Source organism: Leiobunum rupestre, chromosome 11, assembly GCF_980474605.1.
Source record: "Leiobunum rupestre chromosome 11, qqLeiRupe1.1.hap1, whole genome shotgun sequence".
Lineage (NCBI taxonomy): Eukaryota > Metazoa > Arthropoda > Arachnida > Opiliones > Sclerosomatidae > Leiobunum > Leiobunum rupestre.
In genome coordinates this window covers 25,787,823-25,803,410 of record NC_143394.1, presented here as the reverse complement: position 1 = coordinate 25,803,410, position 15,588 = coordinate 25,787,823, and the positions used below count along the sequence as shown (strand labels likewise).

General features: G+C 37.2%; 2 protein-coding genes across 2 annotated transcripts; both read left to right on the top strand.

Annotated features, from left to right (window-relative positions):
* The first annotated feature begins 602 nt into the window (after window positions 1-602).
* Window positions 603-10,859, top strand: LOC149922053 (uncharacterized). Its single transcript, XM_090162232.1, has 4 exons — window positions 603-878; window positions 5,828-6,010; window positions 7,296-10,726; window positions 10,785-10,859. The coding sequence occupies exons 1-4, from the start codon at window positions 791-793 to the stop codon at window positions 10,857-10,859; spliced, it is 3,777 nt and encodes a 1,258-aa protein (XP_090018358.1). The 5' UTR covers window positions 603-790.
* On the top strand, window positions 10,796-14,424 carry LOC149922052 (uncharacterized). The gene has a single exon (XM_090162979.1). It carries the CDS (start codon window positions 10,859-10,861, stop codon window positions 14,099-14,101), a length of 3,243 nt encoding a protein of 1,080 aa, XP_090019105.1. The 5' UTR covers window positions 10,796-10,858; the 3' UTR covers window positions 14,102-14,424.
* The last annotated feature ends 1,164 nt before the right edge of the window (window positions 14,425-15,588 follow it).

Here is a 15,588-nt window from a genome sequence, read left to right as displayed (position 1 = left end):
TAGTTATATTAGATAACATTTACTATTTAAAGGCCCAGGTTCACCTCCCTTACTAGAAAAAGGATTAAATTTTTTTTCGCTTTCCCCTTACTTACTGTGTGAGGACAGAATGACGTAAGACAGTGGTCCCCAACATCGAGACGGAAATTAGGCGGGATAAGCATTCCAAGTTCGCGGTATGGATTCCTACTAGCAAATGACTCCCCTACGATCGTCTGTTATAAGCAGATGGTTCCTATAATATCGTTTACTAGCTAGTTAAGCCGTAAATTCAAACATCTAAAAGTCGTCCAGGTTTATCTAGCGGCCAGACGATATTAGGGAAATTAAATAACAATAATAATAATCAGCTTGGCTAATACAGAAGGCACCACCTTAGGCGTAAGTCATCTAGTGACTTTTATTGTATTTAATTCAGGTGGCTGACTTAACTTGCATAGGAGGGTGATGGAAAGCCACCATCAGCTTATACCCCAGTTTTTTTGTGCCGCCGCCTTTTATGCAAAAATATTCTAAAATTTCTTACGCAGGTTTACGATTTAAAAATAATATTGTTCCGTTTTCGTCTTTGTTACATAATTAAGGGTTAGGAAAAAAAAACTTTTTAGTCGGCTTGGGTTGGAAGGCAGCACTTGATTATAAAGTAAAGCCGATATTCAAAGTGGTAAAATTTCTTTACATAGGTGATGGTGAAGGTGACAGTGAATATGAGACAGCCAAAGAGGATAAATCAGAATCTAGTGAAGAAGACACCGAAGAGATCATATCCAAGGATAATGTAGAAAATAACATGGACAATAAGACAGAGGCTAACGCAAATTCGGAAGAGGCCATGGAAAATGGAGATAACGGATATGAAAACATCCCGATAAATATAGGTGATGAATTATATTTATATCACACACTTAAAAAATGGATGAACAAAGCAATCGAAAAAAACCTCCAAGACTAGTAAATTTTAAGTTTAGTCGAATGTATTTCCTGGTTCAAGCCCAAATACTCCCTATTACGTCGTCCCTGATGTTGAAATGACAAAGTATTGTCGGCTATTGAAGTTCACCATGTTTTATGTATGGTTTTCGGTTGGCGTGAATCGCGATGAAAGCTCTATTATTAGATTCACAACGAATAAATATTCGGAGAGACACTATTGCTATGGACGGAATGTCGTTAAGTGTTGTATGTTCGTTTGTCGTCGTCGTCGGCGCCGTGGAAAGCGACGACATGGTAGATGGAGCTACACACGAGAACCACCAATGGTCTAGAGAGTGAGGAGTAAATACACGCACATGTAAAGAGACCAAGAGGTGGGGGAAAAAACTAAGCTTTATTGGGGGAAAATATGCGGTACTTCGGCTGATAGGCCTTCAAGGCGAAAAACTTAATTAAGACTAACCGACAATTTGAAAATGTTTAAAAATATTAAAGACGCGAGGCGCGAGACGTTAACACGCGACAAAAAAAGGAGAATACAAACACGCGACAAAAAAGGGGGGGGGACTACAAAAGCTAAAAAGGACTGTCATAAAAGGGGGGCCCTTACCGGGTCAGGGTTATGCAATAACTGGTGGCTTTACCGGGGAGTCGGGGTCCAGCTCTTGTAACCCATAAGGGCAGTGGCGCACTGGGAGATGTTTGCTCTGATCAAATGGTCCTATCTCCACCTCCGATTTCGGTCAGGTAGGGGCTGGATACTGGGCTTCGGCTCAGGCTAACGGAGAGGGTCCGGGCAACCTGGCCGCTTCGGTGGATTGAGTAGCCTGCTGTGGGGCGGCGGGCCTCCGTATGAGGGCACGGCGGTCCTGTTTCCCGGCCTTTTGGGGTCCCACCGGGATATCCGGTGCCAGCTGTGCCGGGTTACTTGGACTGCTGTGTGTCCGTTGTTCCCCTTTAGGAGCTCTCTCCAAAGGGCTCGGCTCTCTACCTTCATAGGTGGGGTGCCGGCTGGAGTTGCTAGAGCATCCGCTCTCTATCCCACAGCTGTGCGCGAAGTGGGGGCTGGTCGTCTCATTGCTGCGCCTTTTGTCGGGATGAGCGGCTTGCGTCGAGGGTGCGACCATCAGTAGTGGGGTACTGCTACCCATGCTGGCTTTGTCACCTGTCCGGGCTAGGTGGACGCTGGCGTAGGGCACTATGATGATAGGCCTCCGGTGGTATGGTCTCTTACTAGGTACACCGGGCTATAAATTCTGACACACTGTCATAAAAGGGGAATGTTCGCAATACGTTTGATGAACAATTAAAGGGGGAAAAAACGATGAAAGAAAAACGAGAGGCGAGAGATCCAAACATCAAATGCTTGCGAACAAACCCCTACCCGACAACCAAAAAACCGTCCTCGTTCGAAAACGACGACAAACGAGCAATGTCGAACGTGGGCGGTAAAGACACGAAGTCGGGATGACCGCAAAAAACACAACAACACCCCCTAAAAACGAACCAACCTAGCTAAAAACTAATTTAATGTTTAACCCCGACGGAAACTCTGTGGCTAAATTAAAAATGAGGCGGTTTTCTTCAGTGCGGCGGCCTTTCGTGGGAAGATTAGTAGTTTTCACGACGCGGATGGAAACGCCATTGATGTTGTGAACGTGATTAAAATGTTGGGTGACGTGGTTCTTTGCTGGCGTCTTTCTAATGTCGTTGAGATGCTCCCTGAACCTGTCGGCGAGCCGCCTTTCAGTCTCACCGATGTAAAGCATCGAGCAGACTTTACAGCTAATAGCGTAAACGAGATTCGACGTCGTGCAGGTGAAAGACCCTTTGATCTGGAAATACCGCTTGAGACCACGCACCAGTAAATCACCAGACACAAAAGTGCAAGTGTTACACCGCGGGCGATTGCACTTTTGGGTACCCTCGTAAGTCGCGCTGGCGTCTTGTCCCAGCAGTTAGTTTGGCGGGAAGTTTGAATTAGACAATTTCTTTCGATATGCTAGAATAGGATTATAATTGGCGGGAAGTTTGAATTACACAATTTCTTTCGATATGCTAGAATAGGATTATAATTGGCGGATGGCGGGAAGTTTGAATTACACAATTTATTTCGATATGCTGGAATAGGATTATAATTGGCTTGTGGCGGGAAGTTTGAATTAGACAATTTCTTTCGATATGTTAGAATAGGATTATAATTGGAGGGTGGCGGGAAGTTTGAAATAGACAATTTATTTCGATATGCTAGAATAGGATTATAATTGGCGGGTGGCTGGAAGTTTGAAATAGACCATTTCTTTCGATATGCTAGAATAGGATTATAATTGGAGGGTGGCGGGAAGTTTGAATTAGATAATTTTTTCGATATGCTAGAATAGGATTATAATTGGCGGGTGGCGGGAAGTTTGAATTAGACAATTTTTTTCGATATGCTAGAATAGGATTATAATTGGCGGGTGGCGGGAAGTTTGAATTAGACAATTTCTTTCGATATGTTATAAAAGGAATATTTTTCGACGTTGTAAATTAATTATATTGGATTATTATTGCATGTCGTAAGACATCGAAGGTAGCTTAACTATTTCACCTTTGATACTTTGCTTCGATGTGAAACTAATATTCTGGCTGGGCTGACTTGTTTGCTTATACAACTGGTCAAGAGATTACTAGTCTAAGGTCCGGGCTATTCCCAAAAAAGCAATTTCTCCAAAATCAGAAAACTGCCTGAGCCACCTGCAGAACAATAAAAATTAAATACCAAATATGAAAATGCAATACATACATCTAAATACATTATATTTGAAAAACAAAATATTTACAATACTTAAAACCAAAGTAAACACCAATGAAAGGAAATCCAATGTTTTAAGTTAAGAAAAAACGCTGATGCCATAAATTAACACTTCCTGCTGGTATCGTTTGTTCTTGCTGGTTCGATTATCTAATAGATGTCGCTTAAAGCACCCATTTCAATTTAAAATTATACATTTGAACTGGGCGCTTTAAGAGACATCTATTAGATCATCGAACCATACAGGAACAAACTATACCACCTCTACAATCTAGCTTTTTCCATTTGTCTCATTGCACGGGGCATTTTTTCCTTGGTTTAGCCATGCAGCACTTGGTGATAGCTGGCAGATCTATCCTCTAAAACGTAGCTCTCCTGCCATCAAACCCAGAACAGTACTAACAATGTTAGCAACTATTTCTGTGGTCACCTTGAGTAATTAATTGTCTAAATATTATTATTAGGCTACTTAAAATGTTTAGCGACGACTATTTTCACGTCTATTCAGGCGCATCCTCAGGTCTGAATTCTCGAGAGGGCAACAAGCTTCTAGTGTCGACCCGGTCACGTGGTTTTCGGTGGGGGACGTCAAAAAGTTTTTCCAAACAAAGCTCGGCGATAAAATTGCCCGATCCGTCGTATTTGTTTAAAGTCTGATGATTTTTACGTTTTTTAAGGATTTCTAGTCATTCATGTCTAGGTCATTAGACTTTGTGAAGCGTTTGAAAACGGCGGCGTACACGCCAATATGCCGAAACATGTAACGCGATTTTAATTATTTTATTAAAATTTATTTTATAGTGTACCTATAGTGTACCGGTAACCGTTGTATAGTTTTAATTTGAATTACTTCGTTTACACTAGTTTAGAGTATTGGTTACATCAGATTCATATATATTAATTTTATAAAGTTGTCTATTTTTGCGACATTTTTTACGTTTTTAAAATTGAAGGCAGGTTTAATGTTTCCTTGGCTGAACACGTTTCCAATCGCCTCCGATATTTTAGGTATAAATGGGATAATTAACAATGTTTTTGATTTAAACTCTATCGAATTTAGTTTTTGAAATAATTTTATTACGGTTAATAATAGGGTCAATACTTCGATTAAGGGAATTTACTTTAAATCCTCTATCTTAGCATACCATCGTTGCTCGGTTTTTATATCAGTGAAATGCAGATAATTTTTGTGAAAGGTGGTGACAAGAGACTACGTGTGGCATCACGACGAAAAATGGTTTTCTATATACACTTGTAGAGATTTTATAGTAAGACTACATCAAATGACATAAATACATCATTAGCGCCTATATCTAATTTTTCAAAGTAATTTAACAAATCTTGAGAATTTTTAATGGTATGTTCATGTTTAGAATTTTTTTAACCCATGTTTTTTTTTAAATAAAAAAACATTATTCATCAGCTTTGACTGAACACGTTTACAACAACCCCGGCCATGTAATAGATTTTAAAAACGTAAAAACTATCGCAACAGTAGACAACTTTATAAAATGTAACGTACATGGATTTTTAAGAAATCCTTAAAAAACGTAAAAAACAACAGATTTGAAACAGAGGCGACGGATCGGGCAATTTTATCGCCGAGCTTTGGTTGAATAAGCCTTAATTTAACATTAATAAATTCATGCAATTCGACTTGACCCAATGTATATAATTAAACTTTTGAAATTTATTCTACTCTAAATGCTTTACTACAATAAGCTCAACACGAACAATTGTAAAATTCGGTTTGTGAATATAGTGTATATGTTAGAATTGTTAGAGGAATTTCGGCTGAGTTCTAAAAGATTATTCTTTATTTTTGATTAAAAACATTAAACTGAAAATAAATAATTTCAATTTAGTGTTTTTCGATTTAAAATGGTTTTTTGGTGCAGCAAACGATGAGGTTAGATTTTCTCTATCCTGTGTTCTGTGTTCTACAAATATGATTGGGGGATATTATACTTCCCATACCACTTTTTCTACGCCAGTGTTTTCACTATACCGACAAATATGACATTACAGACACGTAGGATTTGGTAATAAAGTAAAGCTGATATTCAAGATATGGTGATATAATAAGAATTCTTGATTTAGGTGATGGCGGAGGTGGCAGTGATTATGAGACAGCCAAAGAGGATAAATCAGAGTCTAATGGAGAAGACTCCGAAGACCTTGAAAAAGAAACTGATACAGACGATAATTCGGGGGCTTCTACAAATTTAGAAGAGATCATGGGAAAGGTTGATACCGGATATGAAAACGTTACGATAAATAAAGGTAATTAAATATTTTTATGCCATACACTTAAAACATGGATAAACTCATATTTTAAATAATGTCGTTCATTCTACGGTTCCAAAAACCATAAAATCAAAATTTTGTGAAAACCCACGAGTTTGGGGTTGAGAAGGTGGTCTGTAATGCGATAACTTTAATCAACGTGAAAAAGGAAAAACGGCCTTTTCCGGGGGGGAGGAGACTAAATTTTAATAGAAATTGAACGCAGTATTTCGGTAAAAGGAAAATTATGACTAGCAAACAAACCGTTCGAAAAAAGGGAAAAAGGGAAATCAGAGGATAGAAATAATTGGGTAGAGGAAAACAAAATGCTGAAAAACGTAGCAATGTCAAATGATAGCGGGGAAAACACGCCGCCGGGATGAATGCGCGCAACCGGTTGTGGGTTGTTACAGCGTGGAGCTCAGTTTCTACTGCGTCGTGTGTGGATCTTTACAGTAAAACTACCAACTACCATTTTTTATACCATGGTTATAACAAGAATGTCATTACTTCAATTTCGGGAGCATGACTATGTTAAAATGATTTTGAGCGTTATTCCCAATCCCCCTCACGCTCTAGCAGTAAGCTCGTTCTCCCGAAGTACAAATGATACATTTTTGGTCATGCATAATAAAAATGCATTTCATATTTCAGAAGCAGTCTCCTAATTTTTACGTAATGCCCCATACAAAAATTAAACCACGGACCATTTTCAAAACTATCAAACGTTAAAAAAATCCATAAATTTTTCTAAATTGAAATAAATGCTACAATAAATCTAAACCTAATGATAAAGTTTGCGATTTCGATTTATGCAAATCGTAATTTTTTTCCTTAACTCACAAGTCAGTGTTACTTTTAAACCAAGGCTGAGCAAGATTTAAGATAAAGATCACCATTCTCAAGATCGAGATCGCTTTTACGAAATATTATAAGGTCTAGATCTAAGATCAACTTTTTGAATGTAAAGATCATCATATTGTAAAGAACGTATATATGTATAAGAACGTTGAACGATCAAATTGGCGCATGGTGCCGTGATTCAATCGGTTACAGAATAACTCCGCCCAAAAAACCGCTTGCGGTACGCGCTAAAGGTTAAAACCGTTTCTAGTTCAAGCGCGCGCTGCACGCGGATTTTAGGGCGGAGTTATTTTGAAACCGATTGCATCATGGCCCAAGCGATGCGTTTTTTTCAACGTTCGTATACATATATACGTTCTTGATATTGTAAATATCGTCCATTTCAAAACCATACTATAATAAAATTGTTTTTCAACAGAAATACAAGATTCTAAAAGAAGCAATGAAATACCACCGAACACCGAGAAACTGAAATTCAACGATAAATTCAAGCTAAGCAATCCGGAATTTGTCAAAACCATGACGGAAGCTTTAAGAAAACACGAGGGGGATTCTAAAATCAACCAACTTAGACGGGTGGCACCGTTTCCAAAAACATTAACATTGGCTCAATTAACTCACCAAATACAAAAAGATTTTAAAGGAGAAAACGACGGAACTGGAAATTTTGAAGAAAGGCTACTATTTCCACAAGGCTGGAAACTACTCACTACTGCTAGCAAAGATTCAACATGGACGTCCTTGAGTGGAGCAACCAACAAATACTTCGGTTCCGCCTATTTCAACAGCCAAGATAGGCACGTTGTTATCGTACATCGAGGAACCAATCCTAAGAACTTAAAGATGCTATGGACTGATCTACGTAGCGTTTACTTCAAAAGCTACGTGGACCAAATGAGTTCCGCCTGCTCTTTCACCGAGATGATCTACAAAGCGGTTAAGGACAACGGCATTAAAGATATTCATTTCTTTTGCACCGGACATTCCCTGGGTGGATGGTTAGCCCAGATCACCGCCTTTTCCCTTCAATTCTTAACCGTAATTAATTCCAATTTTGAAAAGATACCAGTGCTTCTGAACTCGGAAGACGCCAGTGTAGGTTGTCACGTGCACACTGAGGTATTCGACAGTCCTGGTTGTAAAGGAATGCTAATTCAAATGTCCCGTGATTTTGATATTCGATACGCAGGGAAAACCACTTTATCCGAGGCTATGCACATCACCAACTACGTCTTAGAGCCTAATGCGGTGAATAGCTGTCAAGAACATATTGGAAAAATTTACAGAATTTATCATGACTCAAGAAAACGTCGGACGCATGGCATTGAGTTAGTATTAGAAGCTTTGATTAAATCAGAGCGAAATGAGGTGCAAGATTGGCCATTGATAGATTTCTCGCCCAGAAAAATCTCGAAAAATAAGACAGCTCTGAGTAAAGAGTTCCAAAAATTTCAGAAATTAATGTATATCCGTGATGAGGATGATGACCATTTTCCGATACGATACCAGTCGAAAAAACAGGATGAAAACGAATGTTCCATCACTGTTTTCACTGCCACGGAATCAGCGTTCATTCAGCACTTTCAACAGTTGCTAAAAGACGGTTCATTTGAACCCCAATCTTTGTTTAAGGATGAAATTGAAATTAATGAAAATGACACAAATTTTATATTGGAAAATTTAAGCAATCTGAAAATAAAAGATAATGCTGTCACCACAAAAAGCAGCTTACGTCAACAAATACCGTTTGTAAAGCTCCTCCTGCGTCTGTTTCCGGCGATCGCGGAAATAGCGATTAAAGCGGTAAAAGAAATTGAGGATAGACAAATAAAATACAACGACATGTTAAAGGACTATACCAGCGAAATACAAAAACTGTCCATGTATTTCAGTGACCAAGTAGACATCATGGGCTTAAAAGATTTTCAAGAGAAAAAAGAAAAACTATTTCTTATTGAAACTGACGAAGATAACGACGTTGTGACAGCGATGGTATACAGCCAATTGAGAAAACACGACACCTACTACTATAACCTAGAAAGTATTGTCACGCTGAATCAAACTAGTAACTTCGTGTATTTACTGCAGTCAACCAAATCCAACGCTATATTTATATTGGATTGTAAATTCCATGACCCAAAGAAGGAAGATTATGACAAAGAGCTTCTCCAATATGTAACGAAGCTCCAATTCGAATTTCCAATAATTTTATTATCTAACAGCGATAAACTTTATAAGCACATTAAAGTCTGCGCAGGTGAAAACGGAGAAAACATAATACGGAAAAATTTCAAAGGACTAAATTGGAATTATCTTTCGGAACAAGGGCAACAAAATATTTTGAAGAAGAAACTGATAAGGCTCCAGGGTGCAAGTGAACCAATCAGTTTGAGTGAATTTTACGGTTCAACTATATTAAACATACCTCTATCGAATTCGGAAGCACTGACAAAATTAATAAAGGACGAAGAATTATCTGTGGGAACCGCAATAGATGATTTCAAAAAAATATCTGACTTCTATATTCCAAGAACAATATTCATTCCGAAATATGAGATATCGGATACTATTTTCAAAACCCTCGATGACACTTTCGTAATAGTTATAGTTGGTAGAATAAATAAATTGAAATTGAATCAGCTGGGTGTAAACTCTAATGACGTTGGAGAGTTTCCATACCAAACTAAAAGAAAAGTTGTTCTTTTAGATGATACAAGCGCAAATTTAATTGAAAGAAAAATAAGTGAGGAAGAAACAACTAAAATCTTTCAGGCAATCTGCGAACAGGATAAAGAATTAAATTACCATCTAATCGAATACGACTTGGGCAAATTTTATTGGATTAGAAAAAGCAGAAGATCAACAAGCATTAGCCATTGCCTAAAAATAGACCAAAACCAAATTGGGAAAGAAATGAAATGGCAAATCTACCCAGAGGACAACATATTAAATCTACTAAATAAGGAAAAAATCCTACTGATATCTGATAAAGCCGGCACGGGAAAGTCAACATTACTCAGTTCCCTGGCTTTGGGTGTAAAACAAAAAATGAAAAGTTCATGGGTACTCAGGGTCAATTTGACTAGCTGCACAAACGAGCTAGAAACACTGATAATTAACGGGCTTTATTTTAAAGATAACGACTTAGATAACTCTGTATCGTTTTTAATGGATCATATAATTTCTAAGCAGCACTTAACATCATTTGAAAATGAATTATTAATTGGTGCTTTACTGAATGGATTTGGTAGTATTATATTGCTAGTGGATGGATTTGGTGAAATCAGCAAAAAATATGAAACCAAAACTATAGAATGGCTCAAAGCTCTACAAGGAACTGAAGTTAAAAACATAATTGTCACTACTAGATCACATACCAAAAGACAACTTGAAAACACACTGGACACATTTTCATACGCAATGATGCCATTCAATAAAGAAAAACAACAAGATTTTCTGGTTAAGTTCTGGCAAAACTGCAAAATGTCCAATCATAGCGACGTTGATCTTGAAAAATTTGCCACAATATGGATAAAGAAAATATCAGAAAAAATTTACGACAATGAATTTTTGGAATCCGCGCTGCATTGTAAACTATTGGCCGAATATTCATCGAGTAGAATAGAGCAAATCGAGGGTCAAAAGATTAGTTTTATAGACATGCTAGACGATTTCGTTAGTAAAAAATTCGAAATCTACCATTCCAATACTAGTCTTAGTATTGCAGCAGTAAATCAAAAGATTTATTTTTCTCTCGTCATCAAGGAAGAACATTGGAAAATCGCGTCCGAAATCTTGCTTCCTAGCGCATTAGTTCAAGAGATATTTAATAAAACAAAAATCAACCAGGTAAAAGATAATATTCTGGATATCGAAATAACAAAAGTTGGCTTATTACAAAAAATAGGGGAAAACGACTATCAGTTTGTTCACAGGGTTTTTGCTGAGCACTTTATATTTGAATACTTCACTAAACTTCTAATGGAAAACACGGAAATTGAAATAATTCAAAGACTTTTCTCTGAAATACTAACTAACCAAAAATTGGTGGTAATACGAGCATTTATTGATGAACAGTTAAAAAATTCAATTAACAAAAACTTAAAACACCATTTACGAAGTTGGTACATTGATTCAATCGAGAACACGTTGATGAATAAGAGTACATCGTTGTTGAAAGAAGATGGAGAAACGGCCATATTAGTAATTGCACGAGAAAACCACAAACATATTCTTAAAGCTTTAATTGAAATTTGCGAAAACCGTACTCTGGTAAATTTCAAATCTTACATTGAAAAAAAGGGATGTAACGATACAACTGTTTTACATTTATCTGCTATTAATGGTAATAATCAGCTAGTGGAATTTTTGATTAAAGAAGGGTTAAAAATAGATGACGAAGACCACTGTGGACGCACCGCTCTATACCTCGCATCGCAATACGGACATTATGATACAGCTCTTTTACTTATAAAAAATGGGGCTAATGTTAACAAGACCGAAAACACAAAGAATAAAACAACACTTCATATTGCAGCCGAAAATGGGCATAATGCTACCGTTCTGGCACTAATCCATAATTCCGTGAATGTTAATGTAGCTGATATAGATGGATGGACTCCACTTCATTTGGTCTCCCAAAACGGACATCCCGATACTGTTCTTTCACTAATAAAAAGCGGCGCAAATGTGAACGTCAGAAATAAAAGTGACTCTATCCCACTTTCTTATGCATCCAAAAACGGTCATCGTAATACCGTTCAATCGCTTTTACAAAATGGCTCCAATGTGAATGCAGCAGATACGGATAAGTGCACCTCGCTTCATTTTGCATCTCAAAATGGATTTTCTGGCATCGTTCTTTCAATTATAAAAAGTGGCGCGAATGTGAACGCCCCAAATATAAATGAGAACACCCCACTTCATCTGGCATCCGAATATGGACATAGTGATACCGCTCTTACGCTGGTAGAAAATGGGGCGAATGTGAACGCAATAAATGTAAATAAATACACCCCACTCCATTTGGCATCTAAAAACGGACTCCTTGATACCGTCCTTTCACTAATTGAAAATGGAGGGAACACAAATGCAACAGATACAGAAGGATGGAGTCCACTTCATTTAGCATCAGAAATCGGACTTACTGATACCGTTCGTTTATTGATACGAAGTGGCGCGAATGAAAATGCCCTAAATAACAATTTGAACACTCCTCTTCATCTTGCAATCCAAAACGGCTACCACAATACCGTTCTTTCATTGTTAGAAAATGGCGCCAATGTAAATGCAACCAATAAACATGACGCTACTCCTCTTCATTTTGCGTCGAAAAATGGACATACTGATATCGTTCTCTCAGTTCTAGAAAGTAATGCGAATGTGAACTCCATAAATAAAGAGGGCTGGACGCCAATCCTTCATGCATCCAAAAAAGGATATCGTGATATCGTTCTTTTTCTCATACAATATGGAGCGTCTATCAACGCCACTAATAAAAATAAATTCACACCACTTCATCTAGCATCCCAAAACGGATATTCTGATACCGTTCTTTCATTAATAAAAAGTGGCGCGGATGTGAACGCCATAAATAAAAACTATGCCACCCCACTTCTTTTAGCATCTAAAAAAGGTCATCGTGATATCGTACTTTCACTTATCGAAAATGGAGCAAATGTGAATTCCACAAATAAAGATGGATGGAATGCACTTCATCATGCATCCCAAAATGGACATACTGATACCGTTCTTCTGCTACTAAAATTTGGTGCGACTGCGAATGCCACAAATAAAAATGAGTGTACTCCACTACATTTGGCGGCTAAAAACGGGCATTCTGATACCATTCTATCACTAATACGAAGTAGGGCAAATGTGAACGTTAAAAATAAAACCGATTATACTCCACTTCATTTCTCATCCAAAAACGGATACAGTGATACCGTTTTTTCACTTATCCAAAATGGTGCCAATGTTAACGCAGTGGATATGGATAAAATGACTCCACTTCATTTGGCATCGAAATACCATCAAACGGATACAGTTCTTTCACTGATAAAAAGTGGCGCAAATGTTAACGCCACTAATGAAAACGAGTCAACCCCACTTCATTTTGCATCCAAAGACGGACATTTTGTTACCGTTTTAATTCTTATTGAAAACGGCTCGAATGTGAACGCAGAAAATAATGAAGGGTGGACTCCACTTAATCTTGCATCCGAAAAAGGACACAATAATACAATTTATTTGTTGCTAAAAAGCGGCGCCAATGTAAGCACCACGAATAAAAATGGGTCCACTCCACTTCACCTTGCATCCCAAAATGGACATACTGACACCGTTCTTTTACTGATACAAAGTGGTATTACTGTAAACGCCAAGAATAAAAACGAATCCACCCCACTCCATTTTGCGTCTAAAAACGGACAAGCTGAAACTGTTCTTTCATTGATACAAAATGGAGCAAATGTGAACGCGGCAGATATAGATGAATGGACGCCGCTTAATCTTGCATCTAAAAATGGTCATAGTAAAGTTGTTCAGTTGCTTATCCAAAAAGCCGCGAATGTAAACGGCCTAATTAAAGATGTACGGGTGCCTATTTACTTGTCACCCGATGACAATTACAATTTTGTGAAACTATTAATCCGAAATGGAGAACATGTCCAAAGGAGGGTGGTCAAAAACTGGACACCGTTATGTTGTTCTTGCCGTAGCGGTCATAATGACATCGTACTCTATTTGCTAGAAGCCGGAGCAAATGTTAATGCTCATGATTTTGAAAAGAATACGGCGTTACACGAGGCGGTAGCTAAGGGCCATCTACATGCCGTCGTTAGTCTGCTCGAACACGGCGCTGATATTAATGCTCGAAATATGTATGGTAATTCTCCCCTGCATCACGCATCCATTAGTAACTACCCGGAAATAGCGTCCTTTTTACTGGAAAATGGGGCGCTAATTAATCTTGTCAACGCTAATATTTGTACCTCCTTGATGGTGGCAGTTGAATTGGAGAACACCGAGGTGTTGGAAGTCCTAATTAAGTATAATGCCGATGTAAACATTTCCGATGCGAACCAATGGTCACCTCTTCACGTGGCTGCTTCAATGGGAAACAAACATATGGTTCGAGTTCTTCGCTTAAATGGAGCTGATATTACGGCGGTCAACGATGATGGACTCACTCCAGACGATGTAGAAGATCTGGAAAGACAATAGGGTATTGCTAGGATGTTTGCCGCGAAAGGTCAATGAGCTTTGCATCTAATTGGCAGAAATACAGTGAATCAGATTTAAGACCCTTCACTAATTATCTAACGGAAAAATATTACATTTTCGAGGTACCAAACCAACTGTTTTTGTAAATTGCAACACTTTATTTTAAAAATGAGATTTTATTGATATATAAAGTAAAATTGTAATTTATGAATAGCCCCTTTTTGATAAATTAAGATAAAATCAATTCAATATTAAGACAATAAATGAGAGCATTTTAAATAATTAAACAAATGCAATTTATAAATTACAGATATTAATATTATTAAAAGTGTTTGTATACATTGAAAAATTTAAAATTTCAAAATAATTATTTTTTGTATTGTAAAACTCTGAAAGTAGTCAAGAAAATCAAAGTTACAAAATATCACAAATATAAGATTTAGATTTGTTCTCGATACAAAGTATCAAAAAATGTAAAACATGTTGGAAAAATATTTAAATAAATGGCAACTCAAAACAAGCGGAATAGGAAGAAGTAATAAAGTTTAATCAATATAAATTTAACTTTTTTAAATCAAATGAGATATTTCGTGCTTCTTGTATAATTAAAAATCATTCAAATGGAATGCAATTTTAAAAATTGTTCACTAATTATATAATTTCATTATTTTTATTAATTTTTGAATTAAAAAAATATTTATATGCCTAAGTGCTTAAAAAAATCTGTTAATTAATGTATTTTATGTTCATAGTAAGAGTTTAGAAAAACTACTGCATGTATGTTTCAATTGAAAAAATATTAAAACACAATATTTCATAAAATATCGGTTGTTTTTCCTCAAAGTGCTCTCAGTGGTAATTTCGAAGTGTTTTTTCTAATTTATATTTCTTAATAAAACACAAAAGCGGGGTAGTTCAAAAACCGTTATCGCGAAAACCTATATTTGTACGTAAGCATAAATCTTCTACTTAGAGGAGTTTTGGAAAATAAATTGAAAAACTTGGGAGCTCGACGAATGTTTCTAGCGGTTTCTTCGGTCCTTGCCCAACCTCTCTGATAGAAGACAGGAGTCATATACTTTATTTAAAGGTATGTATTAGACCATAAACGGTAGTTGTAACAAACCCCCAAGTGAGCAGTTACGAAAGAACCTAGGGGGATTTTAAAAAAATGGATGGTTAACTCAACGAAAAAAAATTACAAATTATGACAGCGTGGTACCATTAATTTGGACCAAATGTCAATTTAGCAGAAGACAATAACACTAACTCTGGAACGTTTGGTGTTGTTTCTCTGTAATTTGAATGGGGGCTCATCCCGCGAATGAGGAAGAACTTCAATACCATTTAAGACGTTCACAGATACGACGTATTAATACACATACCCCGGACGAACAAACTATTCTTTATTAAGTGCCAAAAATAGGGGCTGGTTTCTAATAGGGCAAATAAACATTGTTTATAATTGAGTATGGATTGAAGTTGGA

Excerpts from the sequence above, each read along its gene's own strand:
- LOC149922053 (XM_090162232.1), top strand. The coding sequence starts at position 791 with ATGGACAATAAGACAGAGGCTAACGCAAATTCGGAAGAGGCCATGGAA. Across the intron at positions 879-5,827 it reads AAACATCCCGATAAATATAG|GTGATGGCGGAGGTGGCAGT; the intron begins GTGATGAATTAT and ends TTCTTGATTTAG. Across the intron at positions 6,011-7,295 it reads AAACGTTACGATAAATAAAG|AAATACAAGATTCTAAAAGA; the intron begins GTAATTAAATAT and ends GTTTTTCAACAG.
- LOC149922052 (XM_090162979.1), top strand. The coding sequence starts at position 10,859 with ATGGAAAACACGGAAATTGAAATAATTCAAAGACTTTTCTCTGAAATA.